Below are 23,099 nucleotides of genomic sequence, written 5' to 3'. Positions count from 1 at the left end.
AGTGCTATGAGAGGGTGCTTAATGCAGAGCCATGGGGGGAGCGTGAAGACTAGCTCCACCTCTCTGGATGTAATTTGGGTATAATGGGTTCAACCACACCCTAACCCTACCCATAACTCTATCCCTCCTCCTATTAGTTCCACAGACGTGGAGCTGGACATCATTTAGCATTATTAAATCATTCAATTCTTAAGTTCTTTTACACTATTCATTTTTATTTTACATTTTATTTTGAGTGCATACAAGTGAGGGTGAGCTTCTTGCATGATCTCCCTGTCATCGACAACAAGTGTTTTGCAGGCTTCTTTTATTCAAAGCTGCAAGAGTGCAAATAAAAAGACTAATTTGTTATGTATACTCAATAAACCGAATAACATGAGCTAGAGTGTCAAGAAAAACCTAAAACCTTTTTTATCTTTATTTTTACCAATCAACACAAAATTACACACAATGTGTTAAAATATCTGCGTTTTTAATTAGCCTACCACACCCATTTTAAGAGTGCTTGAAGTTCCTGAGTCAACACATTTTGTTGATCCTGGAACAACATTCCTGTCTGAAAATGTAATCATAACCCTATCCTTACCCCTAAACCTAACCCTATCCATAAGTTATTTCTTATAAGTTAAGAAATAATGGTCAATAACACTGATGTAGAAGCACCTAACCCTGGTTGTAAACCTAAACTTGACATAAACTGTAAACTTGTCACTCAAATCTGACTGGTTGATTGGAATGTTTTTCCAGGATTAACAAAAATGTTGATCCAGGAACATGTTGCACTTGGTGAAAGCAGGTTCTCCGTGCTCACACACACAAACTAAACCCACGTCGACACATTAAAACACAACCATGTATGGTAAAAGTACACTGAATAGGTTCAAGGGGAACTGAAACGAACAAAATATAATTCGATAACATGTCGCTTATTAAAATGGTAAACAAATTAATTTAAAAATAATATAAAAAACAAAACATATATGAAGTTTTTCCCAATACTGAAATTTACGTGTTATCAGAGCGCAGCCATGTTCGATGGCGTCACTGGCATGGTACCACTGTACTGCACGTTAAGTCAGGCTACTCTACTGCTACTCTGACTTAACTGTACAAGTTAACACTAAAAACAGCATTTAAGTAAGAAATTGAATCATCAAATGAAATAATAAAACTGCATATTCTTCACTGAATGAATGAAACGTATACTGATTCTTATATAGACTGCTGTCACTTTAAGAAATCGGGATCTAGAATATGTGTATTGTGTTTAGGTGTGTGCGCTCGTCAAATTTAAACTGCCGTCTCTCATACACAGTTTGAAAGCGGCTGAAATCACACTAATTAGTATCTTGCGGGTGTCGTTGATGGATATTGCTTATATTGGATAGCATAGCATCGGATGTCGTATTAATTTAGCAAGGTGATCTGCGGTAAAGGTGAACATCACGATAACAACTAAGAGGTGAGTGGAACTTGTTTACAGGACCCGCAGTGGTCACATTTTATGCCAGTCATTTTGCAAACAGGTTATTCGGCCCTTGATGACATTGGAGGTGTTATTCGCTTGTTGGACAGATCAACATTTTTGAATTTTTGCAATGCAATTAGACCCCACTCTCGATCTGTTACGCTCTTGAGATGCCATTTTGCTGGAGCTGTCAAGGTAGCCTATCATGCCAGTGACGTCACACACCGTTGAAGTTTAAGATGGCTGCGCCCTAGTAACATAACAACAAACTAACATCACTGTTTTCCCTCCTTGTAACTACTTCAGCAGTTTTAAGTGTCCTACTACAAATAACAATGATGGAGTAATTATTTTTCTGACGACTTTTTACTTCTACTCCTTACATTTTCACGCAATTATCTGTACTTTCTACTCCTTACATTTTAAACATAGCCTCTTTACTCCTTTTTAATTTCGGCTTGTTTTCATTTCGAGTCAAATGATTCAGAGAGAGAGAGAGAGAGAGATAGAGAGAGATAGAGAGAGAGAGAGAGAGAAATTGCATTTTTTTCCCTTACATTACTTTTATACTTGAAGTAGTTTTGAAACAAGTACTTTTATACTTTAACTTGAGTAAAAAGCTTGAGTTGATACTTCAACTTCTACAGAAGTCTTTTTAAACCCTAGTATCTATACTTCTACCTGAGTAATGAATGTAAATACTTTTGACACCTCTGCAATGATAACACATCTGTTATATCACCTTTACTTCCTATTTCGTTTCAGTTTGCATTGCGACATGGTGTGTGGCAAAATAATGATGAAAATCAGTTATCTTTTTCCGAAAGCTGTTGGCGCACACAGAAAACATTTAGTTATTTTAATTAAACTGACCTAAGGCTCCATGTGAAAATGGTGCTTAGAGTTTTTTAATTAAAAAGTTGTTAAATGTGCAAAAAATATATAGCCTAATTAATGTTAGGAACTAGTACAGCTGTGGTTGTATAACCGACCCGTTTCACAGACAACGCTTTTCCAGAGTAAATCTAGCAATGCTTCTTTTAATATATATTTTCTTTTTTAATTAGGTATACAATTTCACATTCATAAATTAAAGTTTACTAATAAACCCCCAACTTTATGGTTTTATTAAGTGAAGGAAGGCTATAGACCGTATTAGAGACTATTTGAGGCCATACTGAACAACACGAGTCTAATAAAACCATAACAATGCACATCAATCTCTTTAAGATATGCTAAGTATTCTGAAATAGCCAGAAGGAAGAGAAAAAGGGAAGATCTGGCCAACAAAAACAAGGATTAATCTGCCCCTGGGGCTTGAACAATCACAGCATGAGTCATTCATAATAAGTATTTCACATAGAGGAGTTATAACACTTGTCATCGTACTGCAAGTTTGTGCCATGAGCGAGTTAAACGTATCAGAAACACTTCACACATCAAATAGTGGTCTGTAACTAAAACAGCAGGACGTTAGCGACAATAGACAAACTTCAAATGATGTAAAGACTTGTTTCTGATATGTTTTAACTGAGAACCATAAACATACTGAAGCAAGTTAGAACGAGACAGGAACGGACAGAGGCATCTCACCCAACCCCCTCTGTCTTTAAGGAGACACATCACTGCTCTCACGCAAGTACAAACTCATTTGTCCATACTTGAGAACGGAGCACAACTGAGCAAGGAGCGATCAAGTCCAACAGTTGTGAGATGCTTTAAAATACAGTAATATTATCACAGCCGAGACCTCCAGCAGGACCCGGAAGGCAGCAAACTGAATATCAGTTATTTATCTGTACGTTTCATGGTAACATCGTTGTCATGTGTCCCGTTCATGCTGGATTCTCACACAGACCCTCTTGTTCTGCCTGGTCCTGTTCATTCTCCTTCTGTGGCAACTGCTTTCTCTTGAAGAAGCCAACCTGATGGGAAATCAGTATAATATTATATTATATTATAATTAAAATCACACATTTTTCTGTAATTAATCGTGATTAATCGCACCTAACATTAAAGTTTTTAATATATTTTTATATTGTAGTACTTTCACATTGAATCTTCAAAATAATGTAGAAACAACTTAAAAATATATATATTTTAAATATTTGCTTTTATAGACATCAGGCTCAGCAAACGACTCGTTTTTCAAAGTGGGGAACCATGACGTCAAAGAGGATAAAACACCGCCTCCACAAAAGAAGATCAACGCCTACTTCAACACGGCCTGTTTAGCCCCGCCCACCGATTCGCCCAAACATGCTAAATAACATAGGACGACATGATGATTGCTTACCGGATCGAGCTACTTCCAAGCAATAAACCAATAAACATGCTGTTTACTAAATATTGTGCAGTGCCTGGTTGTGGAAGAAGACAGTCTGCATAAGCTTCCTTCGGATTCCAGCATGGTTAAACTTTATTAAATCAGTCAATCACAATTTCCCGACACGGATCTGCCAGCAACATGTAAGTAACCATACTCTAATGCCTGATCTGCGATCAGTGGTTTCTGTGTAATTATTCAAGTTCAGATTCTCTTAAAATCGTTTAATACTGTTTATGCATCAGTGACTAAATGATCAACTTCACATAATTTCTCGTAGTATTATGAAAATTATCCTTTTTAAACTGTTATTAAATTAGATTAAATCAGAAAGCGATCAAAGAACGATCCCTTTCCATTCGCCCAAGCTGTCAATCAAACAGCACAGCGCGAGCCGCGAGAGCTTATCTGGACACTTACCAAACGAAATAATGACACTGTTACACTACACAACGAAGCTCTTACTGTGTATTCACATAGTGTTTGCATTGTGATTTGGTGTAAGCATTTGTGAGAGTGCAAAAATTGCGTTGCAATGATAAGATCTTTATTCACGCGATCAACAGACTGTCTGTCATCTGCTCAGTCAAAGCTCATCATGCTGCAACCTTTCATGTGATGGAATAGATTTAAATATAATGCTTTAAACGATACTTTTCACGATTTGTTAATCTCGATAGCTGTAATAGTAAAAACGTAGTAACAGTTTTCGAGAGAGTTCATGTAATACTAGCTATTTCATATGCAAGCATGTCAGCCAATCACAGCAGTGGGCGATTGCACTGCAGTCTCACAGCAGACACGCCCCTTAAAACGGAGCGTTCAAATCTGAGCCTGAAATCAGGCTTGGAAAAATGGCTTTTATTTATAAATTATGACCATTTTTGATGTAAAAATCATACTAACATTATAAGGGCACCCCAGGAAACATTATAAAATAATAAAACAATCCAGTTCATGACCCCTTTAATATATCAGGGCTCAATACTAAGGTTTTTCCTACTGGCCCAGTCGGGCCCGTTCAGGTTTTACCCGCCCTGCTAAGACGCACAAAAAAAGTTATTGTTTCCATTGTTTTTGACCCATGTAACCGTGTAAACAGTGCTTTAAGATTTTCCGGTAGGTCTAACATGTAAATATACAGAAATTGAATAATCAATCACTGCACAGTCTTCACTGCATAAATTATAGATTTACTACAGATTAATCCTTATTAAAGCTACAAAAGTTATTCAGTCAAGAGCAGTGAGGGATTTTCTCTTTTTCTTTTGTTCCTTGGGTAACATTAAATCACAGACAGCAGCAGGTTTATTAGGCTGCCGTCACTTTAAGAGCTGACACACATGACCCGGATCTGACACGGATCCTATTTAAAGGCACACTATGCAAGATTTTGATCTTATTATAACATCTTCGAAATCATTTCGATAGCAATGATAGCAAAGCGGGGGGATGCCATTGGCAAAACCAGCAATGCAAGTTTGAGAGGTGGCGCCCCGCCAAATCTCGCTAGAATCACGACTTGCTTTACGGCACGACGTCACATACATCAACAACATATGAAGCAGCCTCTATGGAAGACACTAGCCCGCATTTCAGACGTGAATCATGGCAGAGTCGACGAAGAAAACTAAGAAAGTGCGGTCGGAAGAGTGCAGAGACGGCTCTACGTGAGTGGTATTTACGACAGTAACGTTAAATACATGTACTTCACAGTGACTCTAGGGGTCGCTGTTTGAGAAAAACGGAAACTGCATAGTGTGCCTTTAACTCTTCATGTTCTTTTAACACTTTTTAACTAATTCAAGACTGTGATTATGAGAATACTCGACAAAACAGGAATTTTGACAAAGGATACTGCTTTAAATATTAAATAATAAACGAGTTAAACTGAAATAATTTTGACAGCTCTAATTATATTATATTATTAGAATGAAGCATTTTACTTTGTAAAATTACAGTGCAGTTGAACAGTAGTTGTGGTTCATGCTAAAACAAAGAGCACATACCTTCCATAGAATCACTGTAGCTAGAACTAACAGGAGGAGTCCGCCAATGACACTTCCTACAATAACACCCATAGGAATGTCTCCGATCGCTCCTTCTTTACTGACTGTAATTTTTATCTGCAGCAGAGTCAGGAAAGATTAGATAAAGCATATCAATGACACATAAAGCAATAACACTGTACAGTCCAGACTAGCAAAGGTTGTTTTCAACTTTTTGACAGGACTCCAAAATATGATAATGCCTTTTCCAGAAATATAGTGTGAGAAAAATATGAAAAGTACTATTTAAGGACAATATTATAGCTTTTCACAATATTATATACAGTACATATTATATACTGCAGACATACATGTACATATATACAGTATTATGTATACATACACACACTACCGTTCAAAAGTTAGAATAAATACGATTTTGTTTATGCTTAATATTTTTCTTGGAACTATGATACACTACCATTCAAAAGTAATTAATTAAAGAAATTATTATGGATGTATTAAATTGATAAAAAAAAAAGTGACAGTAAAGACATTTATAATGTTTCTGCTTCAAATAAATGCTGTTTTTATTTAACTTTGTATTCATAAGAGAATCCCGAATTTTTTTTTCCTGTTTCCACAAAAAGCAAAGCAGCATATTCCACTGATTTCTAAAGGATCATGTGACACTACATAACCACACATACATGTTTGAACCAACTCTGAACCATGTCTGAAAAACTTCTGCTTCTGAAGTTCTAAAGAAGTTCAGATATTTGTATGGAAAAACAAGACAAATGTGCAGATTAAAACAAACATATGGTAAAGCAACTTCCCCATTAGTTCTGCAGTTGAACAGAATGGCTATGGTGGTCAACCAACAGTATGGACCAACTGAAACCAGCCTTACAAGCAATGAAAAACACTGGTCTTTTCAGCAGTGTTGATCATTGCTCAAACAACTGAAAGAAAGGGTAATGAACTGACCTGTTGTTGTTTGTGTGTGAGGACTATGAGATCAGGCTGAGATGTTTCTATTTCAGAGCTTCCAGTCACTAAAACGGTCTGAAAATCCGCCTAGAAGAAGATAAACATGGAGTATGAACTGAAGTATCTGCTCAGGACAGATATCAGACATGATAAAACAGTTCAAGAGACACTTACAAAGGCAAAAGTGCCGTTCCAGATCCTTGCGGTTATGTTTACAAAGTAGTTGGTTTTCATCTCCAGATCTTCGAGGACACAAGTCATGCGTTCACATTTTGCCACCTTACAATTCTGGAAACGAACAAATGTATGTTACACAAGTTTGGGTTCAGTAAGACATTTCAGCGTTTTTTTTTTAAAGAAGTCTCTTATACTCACCAAGGTTGCTTTTGATAAAAAATACAGTAAAAAGAATAATATTGTGAAATTTTATTACAATTTAAAAATGACTGAATTAGTGGTCGACCGATATTGGTTTTTTGATGGCTGATGCCGATATCTTAGAGAGCAAGTGGCCGATATAAAGCCGATATATATATATATATATACTTTATATTTATTTTAATCAATATTTAATGAATTATAAATAAATTTGAAAACACATCTTTAAAATATACATGCTTATACTTGAGATGGCAACTTCTTGAATCTGTAATCCTATTACAGTATTTTTCACAATTAAAGTAATTGTTTAAAAATATATGAATATGTGAATAAAAAGGAAGTAAACACTGTAACTGGGCACTCAGTAATCTGGTAATTTCGTGCGCACTGGTAATCATATTTTTTTTTAATAAAGACAAGGTAGCCTAACGCTAATTTTACAAACAGCACACAGTGAAAACAATATGAATATGACACAGTGAGCAACTGGATATAGCACAACATATTTTAAAATTTATATTTTATATTTTAGAATTCGCACGGACCGACCGTCACTCGCAGTAAATTTATGCAGGCTACAAATGCACACTTCACAAGATATCACAGCTGGATTCGATAAGGCCTAAATCTGCAAGCTTTGTGAAATTAGATGTTTATTAGATATTCATAGATTTGTTTAAATGATTTAGATGCGCATTTGCTGAATGTTGACGGTAAATGAGAAAGTATTTTAGCCTGATTGTTTGCTTTTTCTGTTAATATAATATAAAAGCAAACGCTTTACTTTTTCGCACACCATTTTCTTTGTTTACCAGTTCTGTCTAACAAAGTATTAGATATGACTGACAGGGCGTAAACTAATGAAGATGGAGAATGTGAGCGAGCGCTGTGTGATCAGCGCCGCCCGCCAAAATAAAAGTCCGGAGCGCCGTCAAAATAAAAGTCCCACTTTCAACACATCGGCCAATCAGAAAAACGTATCGGCTGATCCCGATATTTTATATTCAAATTAGTGGTCGACCGATATATCGCCAAGGCCGATATATCGGCCGATATTTGTCATTTTTTAAATATCGGGATCGGCCGATATATCGGTCGACCACTAATTTGAATATATATTAAAATGTAATTTATTCCTCTGATCAAAGCTGTATTTTCAGCATCATTACTCCAGTCTTCAGTGTCACATGATCCTTCAGAAATCAGTCTGATATGCTGACACCAAACTTTTAAACTGTATTGTATGTGCTGATTGTGCAAGAAGGCCTATGTTGCACTCTGTAAATTTCACATTAATGCACACACACACATACTGACCAGTTCTGTTGTCCCTCTAAAGCTCTGTTTAGTGAAGCTGGCAGTGTAAGTTTTCTCTCTGATGTTTAACGGGTCAATGAGAGCTTTGCTGTCACACCGCACATTTACAGCCTGCGGATCAGAAACACCGCTTAAATGATCATTTTCATTTTGATCCCAGCCTGGGATTTACAGCATAATGTGCTGTGAAACTATTGAAGCTATACTTTTTAATCGAGCGTTAAACTTACAGGTGCTGTTTTGACTGAAGTCACATATAGTAAATGGTTTCCAGCCTTGGTGCTGGTGGGCAGCGAGACGGTCAGATGAGCCTGATTGATTGGGAAGGTTCCAGTCGAAACCTGCAGAAAGACATGCTTCAAATAGCTATCGCATATTTCACATTGCAAACACTAGAGGGAACTCGGGACATATTAGTATAATATTACATTTTTAATTGTTTTGACTCACTCGTAATGCTATGTTGAATTCTGGGCCGATGTCATTGAAATCTGAGACTGTGTGTTTGACTTGATCCTCAGCACCAATGACGCAATAATCCAATCTCATGTCTCTTGAAAAATTATTTAAAAGATTTATTTTTAAAACACCCAAAAATAAAATAAAATAAAATAAATAAATTGGATATACATATATGTATATATACATAAACCACACTTTAACATTATAATCTGACTAAGGATGTCAAAGCATCATAACATTAGTCCTGACCTGGTGAGGATGATTTCGGCATCATACTGAACTGGGATGGATAGAGAGACCTTGTTGTCAGATGTCACTTCCTCCTTACTGTCACTGGAAAATAGTATGCAAGGTTATTCACAGGCTAAACAAACAGATGCACGAAAGTTAAAACAGAACTGTCTTAAAATAGTGTCTTTACCTTTGCACTTCAAAGTTAACAACAGCATTTTTCTCTAGTTGATTCAGGTTGAAATCAAAGTTGATCTCGTATGTTACCTAATGGGACAAAATGGAATTATTGAAGAAAACAAAAATGTTTTCATGTTATATGGGCACTTTCCATAGACATAATAATTTTTATACAGTACAAACTGTATATTCTGTCCCCTTACACTAACCCTACCCCTAAACCTACCCATCTCAGAAAACGTTCTGCATTTTTACATTTTCAAAAATCATTTCTCTTGAAATTTTCTCTTACCGTCTGGTCAGGCGCCAGGAATGGGTATCCAACTTTGCAGTCGAGTGAGCCTGGTTTTGAAGTACATTTCACCTCAGTGTTATCACGCTGCAAACATAAGCAGGAAAGTTCACAAATGCAATTTCTCGTACACAAAGCAGAGAAGATTTATTATGTCAAAACATAAAAAGCTGCCCATACAGGGGGTGTAACAGAGGCGTAGAACAGGTTGCTGGAGAAGTTAGCGGACACTCTTGTGTTGTATGCATTTTCCTTCCTGTTCATTACTGTCACGATGAAGGAGAGTCTTCTTCTGGCAGGGCTGACAAGAAATGAAGATGAGCTGCAAAACACAACAAAGTCTGTCAGGATTCTGGTTCTTTGATAACACATTACACATAGCCATGTGGATAGAAATTGATTATTGTGAGTTAACTCCTAAAGGAAAGTTCACTTTAATTATCATCTTCTAAGGCAGAGATTCCCCAAAATTTTGCAGCCGAACCCATTTGAGCTTAAATATTTACTTGAAGTACCCCCTGAAAATATGTTTCAAATGTCTTTAGTAAAAGTTTTATTTTGATTGTTTTTATTTTTAAAGTATTTATTTTATTGTTTAAGTATTAGCTTTTTATCAACTCACAAAACAAAAATAAAAAATATGAATATATATTGAATGAAATATGATCAAAATTTCAGTCTGGGCCTCATTAAAAGCTATTTTGAAGTTTTACAGATTTCTTTTATGATTTTTTTTCTGATTAAGTGTTATGTTAGTATTATTTATGTACTATTTTAGTATTTAATATATCTATATTTTAATATTTTTTTTTTAAATATGTATATTTAGTGTTAGTGGTAATTTTAGGACTTCAATTTAAACTTGTTTATTTCAGTTAGTTGCAATTTCTAATTTTCATTTAAGTTTATTGAGTTTAAGTTTTTCAGTTATTATTTTATGTTTTATTTAAATTTAAATTAACAAAAACAATTTTGATTAGTTTTAGTTTAATAATAATAAAAACACCGGCCCATATTAGAATTTGTATATTTGTACCATATATATATATATATATATATATATATATATATATATATATATATATATATATATAAATAATAATAATAACTGAAAAATGTAAACTTAATAAACTTAAATGAAAATTAGAAATGGCAACTAACTGAAATAAACAAGTTTAAGTTGAAGTCCTAAAATTACCACATTTTATATATATATATATATATATGTGTGTGTGTGTGTGTGTGTGTGTATTATGTAAACAGGGATTGAAACGACATGATTATATCACATACGACAAGGTGATTGTATATAATGAATGTACATTTTTAGGTGAACTATCCTTTTTTAGCAGTTTATAGACACTGGTCCTTTAAAGTAAATAATAGGTTACCTTGGTACATCAACAGCTTTCACAGACAGCTTCAGGTCACAAGTACATGTATCATCAGAGCCACAATCCTTTTCAAAAGGGACCTGAGCAAAAAGAAATGCATTTTTATCAAAGTTTAAAAACGTTGAAACAATAGACGTTGGACGTACTGACGCCCTTAATTAAATTAAGAGGGAATCTTACAAAAAAATCCCATGCTTTGGGCTGAAATGCATCTATGGCAGGGCCGTTTTCTGGATTCTGTGGACTGATGTCGACTCGCAGAGCAACTGGACTAGCAAAATCAGGGGTCTCCTATTACACCACGAAAACAACCATGTAAAATTATCATTCAAGCACTTATAAATGAAACAAAGCTATAGTACAGTGAGCACTATTATTATGAACAGCATGAGGCTTGTGGTAACTGGCAAAAACTCACCTGGACATAGACTTTATGATCTACACAGGTTTGTGTTTTAGAGACGATGACAGCTTTCTGGAGACCACGCTCTGAGTTGTCAAACTGAGCTCTTGAAGTGGCTCTTGATGACTGCGGGTCAGCGTCAAGGGTCAGGTTGTACTTGATACCTAAAGAACAGTGATTTCATTCACTTTCATTGATATTTTTAGAGAAATGAACATACATGAGATACAAAATACGTGAGACGTCCTTACCTACTTTACCCACTAATGTAGTGGGTCTGAATGTTGACCTGAAACAGACTTTGGCAGTAACACAAGGCACCATCCTTCCACCGAACATGCAAGTTTTACTCAGAATGCTGATCTTCTCCGGGCTGAAGGAGACCGCTGTTGTGATAACTGCAACTTCCCTTGACCTGAGATCAGAAATACTCTATAAACATCACAATTTCAGTAAATTATTTACTAGATCTTTAACAACTACACTGAGACCCTCACCAGAGCTGCACTACATTCCCTTCTCCTCCGACCGAAATATCAGGGATTGAGTCACTGTTCATATCTTCACGGCCATCTAAAGAGCGTCCGAAGAACCGAAGCGCCAGGTCCAGTTTGGATCCAAGAATTTTCTGCACAAAATAGGAAGACTTTTTTTAGTATAAAGGTCAATGACAAATAACAATGCTCATGATAAAAAAAAAATTAAGGAAAAAGGAGGATCTTTAAATATTTATATATACAGTAAATAGTTCTTATAAGTGTGATCTTTGTATTTGCATCAAAGCAGAGTAGACCAATCACAATAGACTGGGCCATCTGACCAATCAGAGCAGAGCAGACCAATCACAACAGACTGGGCCATCTGACCAATCAGAGCAGAGTATACCAATCACAACAGACTGGACCATCTGACCAATCAGAGCAGAGCAGACCAGTCACAGCAGACTGGGCCATCTGCCCAATCAGAGCAGAGTAGACCAATCACAATGGACTGGGCCATCTGACCAATCAGAGCAGAGTAGACCAATCACAACAGACTGGGCCATCTGCCCAATCAGAGCAGAGTAGACCAATCACAACAGACTGGGCCATCTGCCCAATCAGAGCAGAGTAGACCAATCACAACAGACTGGGCCATCTGCCCAATCAGAGCAGAGTAGACCAATCACAACGGACTGCATATACTAAATGAGGCAAGGGTGTGGAGTTACATTCAAGCTATTTTAAGGCATAAATATTTTTTTTCAAGGAAATAAGGTTTAAACATGTCATTTTGGTGATATTTTATTAATATTATTATATTGTTGCAATTATATTATAATGTTAAAATATTATTTTACTAAGAAATTATAACAAAAGAATGTTAACTACTTAAGGTTTTCATCAGTAAATTATGGAGTGCTGCAAGGATCTGTGTTAGGCCCCCTGCTATTTTCAGTATATATGCTGCGACTTGATAATATTATAAGTAAACACGGAATTAGTTTCCACTGTTGTGCCGATGATACATTTAAGGATAAGGTTTTCATGGCTGGTCAACAACTTAACCAGCCACACCTTGAATTCATACTGGTAATTTCAGAAGGAATATTAAAATAAAAATTAGTGCGTTCTACCTGTGAGCTCTGCTTTCTGATGGTCTTTCTGTCTCCATAGTAGATGTAAATGGCACCATGTCCATTGCCTTCCAACGGGGCACCAACCACCACGTCACTGAAGCCGTCCAGGTTCAGATCTGGGACGACAGTGATGGCCGTCCCAAACCGAGCATTCTCAAATGCGGAGGGTCCCTCTAAACTGCCCTGGTTGCTTAAGATGCCCTAAGAACAACATGAGGCAAGAAATGGACAGTCTTTTTAGAACATGCTTTGAGTGAAGATTGAGTGATTATCTGAGCATGGACAGCAAATCTTTGTCACCTTGGTAATGGTGAACAGATAGACTCGTCCCGTCTCAGACTTCTCCTCGCTCATGTACATCGGAGCTCCAACCAGCAGCAGATCAGTCACTCCATCAGCGTTCACATCAACGGGACAGAGAACGCTGCCAAAATAAGACCCGATCTGCAAACCACAGACACCACAATTACATAAAACAGGACTTTACTGTCTAATGAAACTCAAGGTCATTGAGGGTCAAATGTACCTGATCTCCTCTTTGTGAATCAATGACCACAGGTTGTCTCTGGCTGTCAATAATGTAAACTATAACCTGTCCTCTATGAACGGCACGAGGAGCACCGGCCACATAAAACTCAGACGAGCCGTCAGTCACAGAGCTCACAGAGTAGCCTGGATATATGACAGGGGAAAATCAACAAAAAATGAGAAGAATCTAAAATACTCTATATTTTTACATGGCATGTACACTACCGTGTGGGGTAGTTTAAAATATTTTTGAAAGAAGTCTCTTCTGCTCAACAAGACTGCATTTATTTGATCAAAAATACAGTAGAATTACAGTAATGTTGTGAAATAATATTACAATTTCAAATAACTGTTTTCTATTGTAATATTATGTTAAAATGTAATTTATTCCTGTGATCAAAGCTGAATTTTCAGCATCATTCCTCCAGTATTCAGTGTCACAAATTCCTTCAGAAATCCTATTAATATGATGATTTGATGCTCAAGAAACATTTATTATTATCCATGTAGAAAACAGCTGTGCTGTGCAATAGTGGAAACTGTGATACATTTCTTTCAGGATTCTTTAATGAATAGAAAGTTAATCTTTTGTAGCATTATACATGTCTTTACCATTTGTATCAGTTTAATGTGTTTTTGCTGAATAAAAGTATAAATGTCTTTTTATTTTTTTTGTATATATTTTTTTTATAATCCAATAGCTTAGATGTGATTTTAAACATACATGACATCTATATTAGCTTTTGGTAATGAAAAATCATTACAATTGAATTTGCGACGCAATGCTGTCTCACCGAGTAATGAGCTGTGGTTTCTGTCATCCAGGATTTTCTCAAAAGCATTTTTGGGTAAAATGTTTGATTTTCCAGCTGTTTGATGGACGACGGTCCCGGTCCATCCATACGCTCCGACAGCACCCAGCATCATCTCATTCTGTGGAATAAAACATTTTCTGTGAATCAGTATGATACATTAGAGATTTGTTAGACCGCTCCATCAGATACATGATGTGTTGAAAGATCATTGCCACCTTTTTTTTGGTCTGATGTGCGCTGAATCCAACTTGGGACATCTCCATTTGAAATTCTTGACCTTGACTGGTGCCTTAAATAAAACAAGACAAAATATTCATATGCTTATCCTGATTTAAAGCTGTACTTTAGGTAAAAGTGCGACCTGTTTTCACTGGATGAAAAAACACATGTTCGTGAATGCAAGATTTACCTTCAATGTTAAAGATTCTTTCCCCCAGAGTTCCCGCGATATTGATTAGAGCTTCCTCTGATGACACGTTGAACATGTAGTTCTCTGTTGGAGAGCTAGCGATCAATTCAATCTCCTCGATGAACTTTTGAATATTGGCACTTTCCTTGAGAATCTGTGTGAATTCATTAATGAGACTTTTACACCAAGTTCATTCATTATTTTGTTTGTTTTGTTGTCCAGTAAAAAATATATATAAACAACCTTAAAATAATATGAAATACATTTAATTAAAGACATATTATAAAAATTAAAAACTATTTCTGCGGTGTATAAAATTAGCTACACTTTATTATGAAATTTGCAACCATGCTGGAGCCTATTTACATCCATATGATTTCATTTTTGGTAATGAATCTCACTACTCATTTTACCTAATGTTCTTTATTTGAACAGATTTCATGTAATACCATAGATAAAAATATAATCGTCAACGTTAAAAACGTTTGATAACACTTTATGTTAAAGGGGTCATATAATGGTACATGCACTTTTACAAGTTGATTGTACTGAAATGTGAATGTACCATCATAAAATGATACAAATCCATCCAGTGTTTTTTTAAAAATCTTCTTATATGTTTTCCCGTCTCAAATAAAGGCGTTCGATTTTGTGACGTCACACGGTCGGACACCCCTCCCACGATTGTTGATTGACAGCAGTGTTACAACACAGACCCGCCCTCACTCGTGAGCGAGCTGTCAATCATAGTCCGCGCGGTCATTGTTGATACGCTGGAGCACTGTCTATGAGCAGAATGGCGTCTAAGCGATTGTGGTGTTCTGTTCTGTTCTTGGGTGTAATAAGGAACACAGCAGTCATTTTGATGTTCCTAAATCCGAACTGCTGAAGATGCAGTGGCTGAGTTTGTTTTCGAAGGGAATATTCCCCACGATCAACGTCAATGCTTTCATGTTTGCGGAATCATTTCTCACCAGACTGCTTTATAAACGAGGGTCAGTATAAAGCTGGTTTTGCTAAGAAGCTGCTCCTGAAAAAAGGATCGGTACCAACTATTCGTGTTCCTGCTGCACCTCCAGAAGAAGAAGTGAGTGTAACGTTTTATTAACCTTTATATTAATATTTATATTAATCTTTGCAAATCGCTAGCACGCTTCACGATGAATGCGGCTAAGGTTTACACTCAGGGTACATTACGGCATGTTTTCTATGTACGACGTTCTCAATATAATTCATAATACCACGTTTATAATGAACAACGCGTTATGGTTATTGTGTTACAAACGGTGTACGCACAGAACAGAGGGGCGGGGTGAGCAAAGCTCATTATCATTTAAAGACACATGCTCTTAAACGGCGTGCTGAAAACAGAGCTGTTTTTGACCAGGTAAAATGAGTGTTTTCTTACAATACTAATGAGATTTTTTTAATTAAAGCATATTACAAACTTTTAATTTAGACCCTAAAGAATCATATTAGCTTGTACAAAAATGGCATTATATGACCCCTTTAAGGTGTAATACTAAAGTAATAACAAATTATGCATAAGTGACTAACCCTTAACTAAACCCTAACCTTAACCCAGTACATGTAGTTATATACTTATTACTGATTAATTACATTGTAACAACATCATATTAAAATAAAGGGTTACAATTTTAATATTAATATTAATTAACAATTTATAGGGTTAGGGTAGGATTAGGATTTGGTTGAGGATTAGTTGCATGTAATTATGCATAATTTACTGTTATTACTATGGTAAGTATATGTAACATAATATAACAAGGACACTGTAAAATAAAGTTTTACCAAATAAAGTTTCTGTTTTATGAATGTAAAGCTTTTTTTCATGCTGATCTCTCACTTACAGCAATGCCAAAGCGAATGATGCCATCTTGGTCAAATCTCTTAATGACCTCTTGACCTTTATAACCATCAGCAGATTCTCCATCCGTCACCACTACCAACACCTTAGTGGCACCTGGACGCCCACCGTTTTCTGGTAGGAAAGCTTTTAGTCTGAAACACAAACCATCACAAACGTTTTTTTATTGTTATTAAATAAATAACCAAATTAAAATGTTTAAAAAGAATAAAATCAAATAAAAAATCAAATCAAATCAAATCAAATAAAAAAAAAATGGTACCTGGCATTGTCAAGTGCCGCAAAAGTGTTGGTTTCTATTCCAGTTTTTTGGGTAATAGCCGAAGCCTCTGAAATAACTTTTTCTTTATTCTGGTCAGAATTAAACTGATAAACAAAGGACAAGTCCTCTGAATACTGCATAATACTGACCTAAAAAAGCAAAAATAAAATCCAAATTAAGTCATATCATATAAATCATAGACAAAATTGAATCAGGATAAGCTGCATAACTTACTCGAGTTTTATCTGGTCCGATATCAAGATTTTCCAAAAGCTTGGAGAGAAAGCGTATAACGTCATGCCACGGATATATACTGTTTGATCCATCCAAAACAATGGCAACATCCATTGGCCCTCCACAAGCTGAATGAGAAATTCAGATTTAGAAGATTAAGAACGACTAATTTACCAAAGAAAACATGTATTTGGTAACTTTCTGACAGTATAAAATAAGATGTAGGCTACTTTGAAGGGCAGGAGAGAAGGCCGGCTGGAGTGTAAACTGTGGGCTCACTTCAGCACAGACTCCTGGGTAGAAGTACTGACTGCCACAGCTCTGAGCCCACAGAGGACCACAGGTCTGAAACACAAGCATTTATTCTTAATCCATAACAGAGTGTCTTCAATATGACAAGGATTGAATTCATGTTTTTGAAGAAGATTCTGGTGACACAATGCTATCACATCATACCATAAACCTGTTAGGTTTAGCTGTTGGAGTGAGAGTCAGACCCAGACTCATGTTGATGTTGATGCTCTGCACACCATCTATGCTGACAGAGTCTGCGAAGACACACATATGTTTTCATGACAAGTGGGACAAATCGAAATCCTATTAGTTATATTTTAAAGTCGGCAGGAAATCAAAATAGACAATTCATGTTTTTATGGAATATTATATAACTTCCTCTTGCAGCGTCATCTCTTCTCTGATGTTTACTGGCGTGAGGGCGGGGCAACCTGTCACTCACATGAGATTAACCAATAGCAAACCACAACCATCCAATCAGTTCCCCATGGACAAAATCAAGTCCAGCCCTACATTTGTTCTTGTTTGAAAAGCCGTTTCACTCTGATATACTTCACATTAGAGAAGAAAAGACTATCGCAACTTCCGTTTCATTCCGACTTTTACAGTTCCTTACAAAAAAGTCCTGTTGTTTCAGATAGCAATACAATGGTACTGAATGATAGGCTATCAAATTCATTATGCATTTGCATGGTACTCCATGGTATTATCATCGACCACGCCCAAGGCGCATGGTAATAAGACAATACTTATTTGTAAGTGCATTATTATTTGAAAATAAAGAGAAATTTACCTTGAAGGTTTAGTTTTTGGCAGCTGGTTGGACCGCCAGTGTCACACTTATAGAGGTCTCCTTTTCTATCCCGAGGGTATCCGCTCCAGGGAGAACCTACCAGCAGCCTGAGGACAAATAACACACTTTCTCTATGCAATCAAACAGATCATGCAAACAAACTTTGCATGCAGAATTTGGCCAGTGATTATGATATTAAACCTGGCAGAGATTTTCCTCTACTAAAACAATGACGCAAAATTTCCCTAAGAATGAGACAAAGAAGCAGGAATTTCCTGACAGGAATTAGTCATTGAAAAAGTTCAAAAAGTCTCATTTTCCCCAACTGTAATCTGTGACTGTGTCTCAATGCATCAGTGTGACACTTCCACAAATAGACTTCAGTGTATTTTTAGACATTTCGAATATGTTGAGGTTTGTGTGACAGATCTTACCATTTTCCTTTATTATTGCTCAACTGTCGTACAGTGTAGCCAAACTCTTCTACCGCAGGACCTGATGAGAAGATTTTGGCACCTGCAGTTCCTACATTAAAACCCTGAGTGCGAGTAATACAGAAACCTGCAGGAAAAGTTCACATTCTGAATTTAGACTAATGTCATTTGAGCATGTTTGCTTGTTCTACAAACACATAAATATGGGACATCTGGTAAAACTTTCTACTGACCAGCAGTGTGTCGGTATATTTCAAACAATACAAGTCAAAGAGAACCCAACCCTTTTAGACTTTGCACCAAACATGCCCTCACAACAAACTATGGGACTTACACTGATTTATCATGCAGAAAAGTATATTTCTTTTCTAAGAGTATGGATGGACATAAAAAAAAAAAATATATATATATATATAATATACATATAATATATATGTATGTGTGTGTGTGTTTCTCATTACTATCATTTTAATGTGTTTACCTAGCCTGGGTTTCCCCATGCTACCTTGAGCGCAGCGCGATTTTATTCACGCTGCTAGGTAGCCTGGGGCACGTTCAAGTTTAAAACGGTGCGCAACCAGAGCCCGTCTACGGAGAGCCTGCCCACTCCCTATTAAGTCCTATTGTACCAAGTTTTGGTTGTAGTTCCACCAGAGTTCCACTGGGGGCGATCGCCCATGAGTGCAGAATGAATGGGAGTCTATGGGGCTAGACGGCTAAATTTGTCTCTTTCACCCGAATGCCGTTGAGAAATCTCAGATTTGATTGTAGGTTTTGCAAGTTCAACATGGGTTATAGGTCGAAAGTTGAATGAACGAGTACTTAAGTCCTTTTGATTTCTTACAGGTTGAGTTGTTGTTGCCCATAACACGCTAGCATTCTGCTAATGAACGCTGATTGGTCAGTGAAGGACTGATTACGACCAGAGATACCGCTTGATGGCATCGTGTCATCCGAAGCGGGACCAGAAACAAACAAAACAAAAACTCTTCTAGCACGCGTATTTACCTGTGTCAGCTGTGTTGTCGATGCCTCGAGTGAAAAGAAAGTGCAGAGCGCGAAAGCACCAAAGTGACTGAAGGATTGCCGTTAAGCAGTATCTCTGGTCGTACGATGTGTATGACGTCATTGACACTTTAAAAGACTTTTTAAAGCAAATAAGTGACTCTAAAAAATCTAACACCCAGTAATATGTAATTTCTTTGCATCTCCTTTCGAATACAACATTCAAATTACTAGACAAAAAATTATATCCTGAGAAAAGTGGATTTTGATGTGTATAGCGCCATAGACCTCCATTCATTCTGCACTCGTCCTGTGAGCGCCCTCATATGGAATCAGAGTGGAACTGCAACCAGTTCAGAAGCCGGAAGTGTACTGAGAGTGAAACTTCTCGCCTTATTAGACATTCTCTGGCGCAACGTTTTGCTACGGTTTCCGGGTTGAACGCCATGTTTCCTGGAAACGGCGTGCACCGGTGTGCAACGGGGTTTGAGACACGTTTTCTCTTGTTTGGTGGGTGTGTCAGAACTGCAGTCCAATCAGCAGCAACATGTATATAAAGCACGTGGTATTAAAGTGAACTCGCACAATGGGTTCAAGGAAAATAATTTACAAATGTGTTCGATGCAGCTCGGTATACGCAACAACTGAGGATATTAGAAGACATGTTTGTCGTAAGTTTTATTGTAAAAATATAGGATATCAACATAATGATGTAGTTGTTCAACACTATCTCACAACCAATTCGTACGAATGATAAAAAGTTGGCTAATTCGTACGAATTCGTACGACCTCACTCGTACGAATTTGTACGATTTGTCTAAACCCACGTGATGGGTAGGTTTAGGGGCGGGGTCAGGGGTAGGTCATTCGTATGAATTCATACGAATTGGGCAATTCGTAAAACATGTACGATTTTGCTAAAATCTTACTAATTCGTACGAGTGAGGTCGTATGAATTCGTACGAATTAGCCACCTCGTAGAATTTGTACGTTTTCCGTGAGATCAGGTTGAGTTGTTTAGGCTATATTTTTAGCTTCATTGCAAGTGTATGACATTTGGTATAGAAATAAACAATGGTAATTAAGTGCTTTTCCTAAAAATGATAGAGAAAATACAGGGTATTAAAACAGTATGAACTACAAATAAAGTCAGTATGTGAGGCTAAATAAATGTGTTTTAGTCTGAATTAGGTAAGATGTGTGCTTCCATTTCAGTTTCAGCAATCCCTTCACTCCATTGGGATGTTCTCTTTTGTTCTGGGCGGCAAGTGCAGTAACTGTGACATCGGGCATATTTTGTAGTATTAAACACATATTTATACCGACTTCATCAGGCTCCGAAAATTCTTCACAAAGAACACAAAGAATGGCCTTCTCAGCTGCCATAGTTGCAACTCTTGCGTCATCAGAACAGTGTGTTCAACGCATCACCGTTTCTGTTTAAAAAACGTTGTGCAACGTTTTGTCTGGGCTGAATGTCTCAATGAGAAAGAGGTCTGACGTTAGCCAGACTAGTGTTTACCATTATTATCATTTGAAATGTATGTTTAATACTTTTATATTATTAATCTTTAGGCCTCATATGTAGCTGATTGACTTAGGGTGAGATTTTGTATTGCTGTTTAGATGTAGGCAAGAGTCTAAAACCGATCTCGAAATATCCGAAAGCATATTCATCCTATTCATATTTATCAATCAATAAATTCCACTAGAAACAAACATTGATGTATTATTTTAATTTAATACTGTGAAGCTGCTTTGATACAATCTGTATTGTGAAAAGCGCTATACATATACTTGACTTGACTTGACCGCATCCGATCTGTGTCACGTTTGAGCAAAACACTGACAGTGTAAACGAGGCCTAAGTTTCCGGTAGACATACCACAAATGCTCAAATGTCTTAAAATAAAGTGGTAAACGAATGTTAATCTTGTAGTGTACAAGCTAACACCTCAGAGTTTGAAAACTATGTTTGTGTCTTGTGTGTCTGCTTCTATGCAATATACTATGAAAAGAGGAACTATTTTACTTAGAAATATCAGTATCTTTATAAAACTTTTAATCCAGATTATGGATGAATTAATTTTACTCTTCATTTATTATTTGATTGTCTGTTGTTAAGAAATAAAATTTGACTTAATCATCTGACTGGATCTCCTCCATGCATCATTAAGAAAACGTTTTGTCATGGGGTAGGAAAATAAACTTAATTCAAGATACATTTTACTGTCAGTTTATCGTCTTATGTTGTACAATTTAAATTGATCTATTTTTTTCTTTTCTTTTTTTAGATATTCAGTAGGTATTTAAAACAATCATTAACACAAAATCTGAAAATCCAAATGTAAACATGTCAGTCTCCTCAAATGTATAAAAAAGTACAAACTATGGAGATTAATAACAAGTAAACATAATTTGATAAACATAAAGTACTCACTCTGCAGTAATATCAGTAGTATCACAACTTTTTCCATTTTGTCCATTGCTGGAGAAATTGTTAAGGAGAAGGAGCAGACAGTGTTGCCTCCAAGCATAATGAAACAACCTGAACTCAGGCTCAAGATAAAAATTACTATGACAGGATATGATGTCAGCTCTGGCCAGATTTGGATCGTCCTTTGATGTTGACATTACCCGACAAAATGCAAACTGACCAAATAAGGAAATTCATAGCTGTCATAAGAACATTTCATATGAAAAACACACCTTTTTCACACTTTATAAGAATCCACATGGAAAAGTGAAGAAAAGACAGAAGAAAAAAAATAACAACAGGGATAGACTTTGTAGAAACCAATAAAGAATCACAAAAAACACAATTTACAAAATTAGGTTATAAAAAAAAAATTTACAACAAGTTGAGACATTGCGCACAGGTACGCCTCCTCCATACGGTCTTTTCCTGCGTTCCTATTGGCTGAACTGGACAAGGCTGGGCGTGGACAGGTGGGCGGAGGGGCGGAGTCAAGCAGCTGAGGAAGGTGAGGCACAGCACTGTGATAGTCATACTGAACATGAGTGATCCCACCGCGGACCATGACACACACACACACACACACACAATGATTAACCCAAGTCTCCTGACGGGATTTTATCTCTCAGACAGACTGGGATGTAATTGGGGAGTTTACCTCACTGGCATAGTTTCAAAGCAAACAGGAAATGTTTCCCACTGACATTTCTTTTGCAATTCCGCTGAAGCAAGACTCATGTAAGCCACAACCTTGGCATATGGCTAATAAAATATGTTTCCAAAACTTAGTTTCAGATGTTATTTCAAAGGCTTTTTTTTTATTTTTTTTTTACAAATTTATTAATGCATCTATAAAAACTATAAACATGATAAATGGTTATTGACTAGACATTGATGGGATCAAGGAA

The 23,099-nt window shown here is 36.5% G+C and overlaps 1 protein-coding gene across 1 annotated transcript; it reads right to left on the bottom strand.

Moving 5' to 3' along the window:
- Window positions 1-2,492: 2,492 nt before the first annotated feature.
- On the bottom strand, window positions 2,493-22,381 carry LOC311284703 (integrin alpha-2). The gene is made up of 30 exons (XM_084399899.1): window positions 22,156-22,381; window positions 18,711-18,837; window positions 18,277-18,383; window positions 17,646-17,737; window positions 17,420-17,534; window positions 17,190-17,317; window positions 16,956-17,104; window positions 16,677-16,827; window positions 14,806-14,959; window positions 14,612-14,685; window positions 14,376-14,514; window positions 13,580-13,725; window positions 13,354-13,497; window positions 13,051-13,254; window positions 11,933-12,063; window positions 11,687-11,850; window positions 11,451-11,599; window positions 11,213-11,323; window positions 11,030-11,112; window positions 9,819-9,960; window positions 9,639-9,725; window positions 9,357-9,433; window positions 9,185-9,268; window positions 8,924-9,026; window positions 8,704-8,814; window positions 8,474-8,584; window positions 6,950-7,063; window positions 6,773-6,862; window positions 5,804-5,920; window positions 2,493-3,393 (listed from the first exon to the last, which is right to left on the bottom strand). The coding sequence occupies exons 1-30, from the start codon at window positions 22,250-22,252 to the stop codon at window positions 3,304-3,306; spliced, it is 3,591 nt and encodes a 1,196-aa protein (XP_084256025.1). The 5' UTR covers window positions 22,253-22,381; the 3' UTR covers window positions 2,493-3,303.
- Window positions 22,382-23,099: the final 718 nt, after the last annotated feature.

This window comes from Rutilus rutilus, assembly GCF_951802725.1.
Source record: "Rutilus rutilus genome assembly, chromosome: 25".
NCBI classification, from domain to species: Eukaryota; Metazoa; Chordata; class Actinopteri; order Cypriniformes; family Leuciscidae; genus Rutilus; species Rutilus rutilus.
Note: the sequence above shows the minus strand (reverse complement) of the source record. Positions and strands in the feature narration are given on the sequence as shown.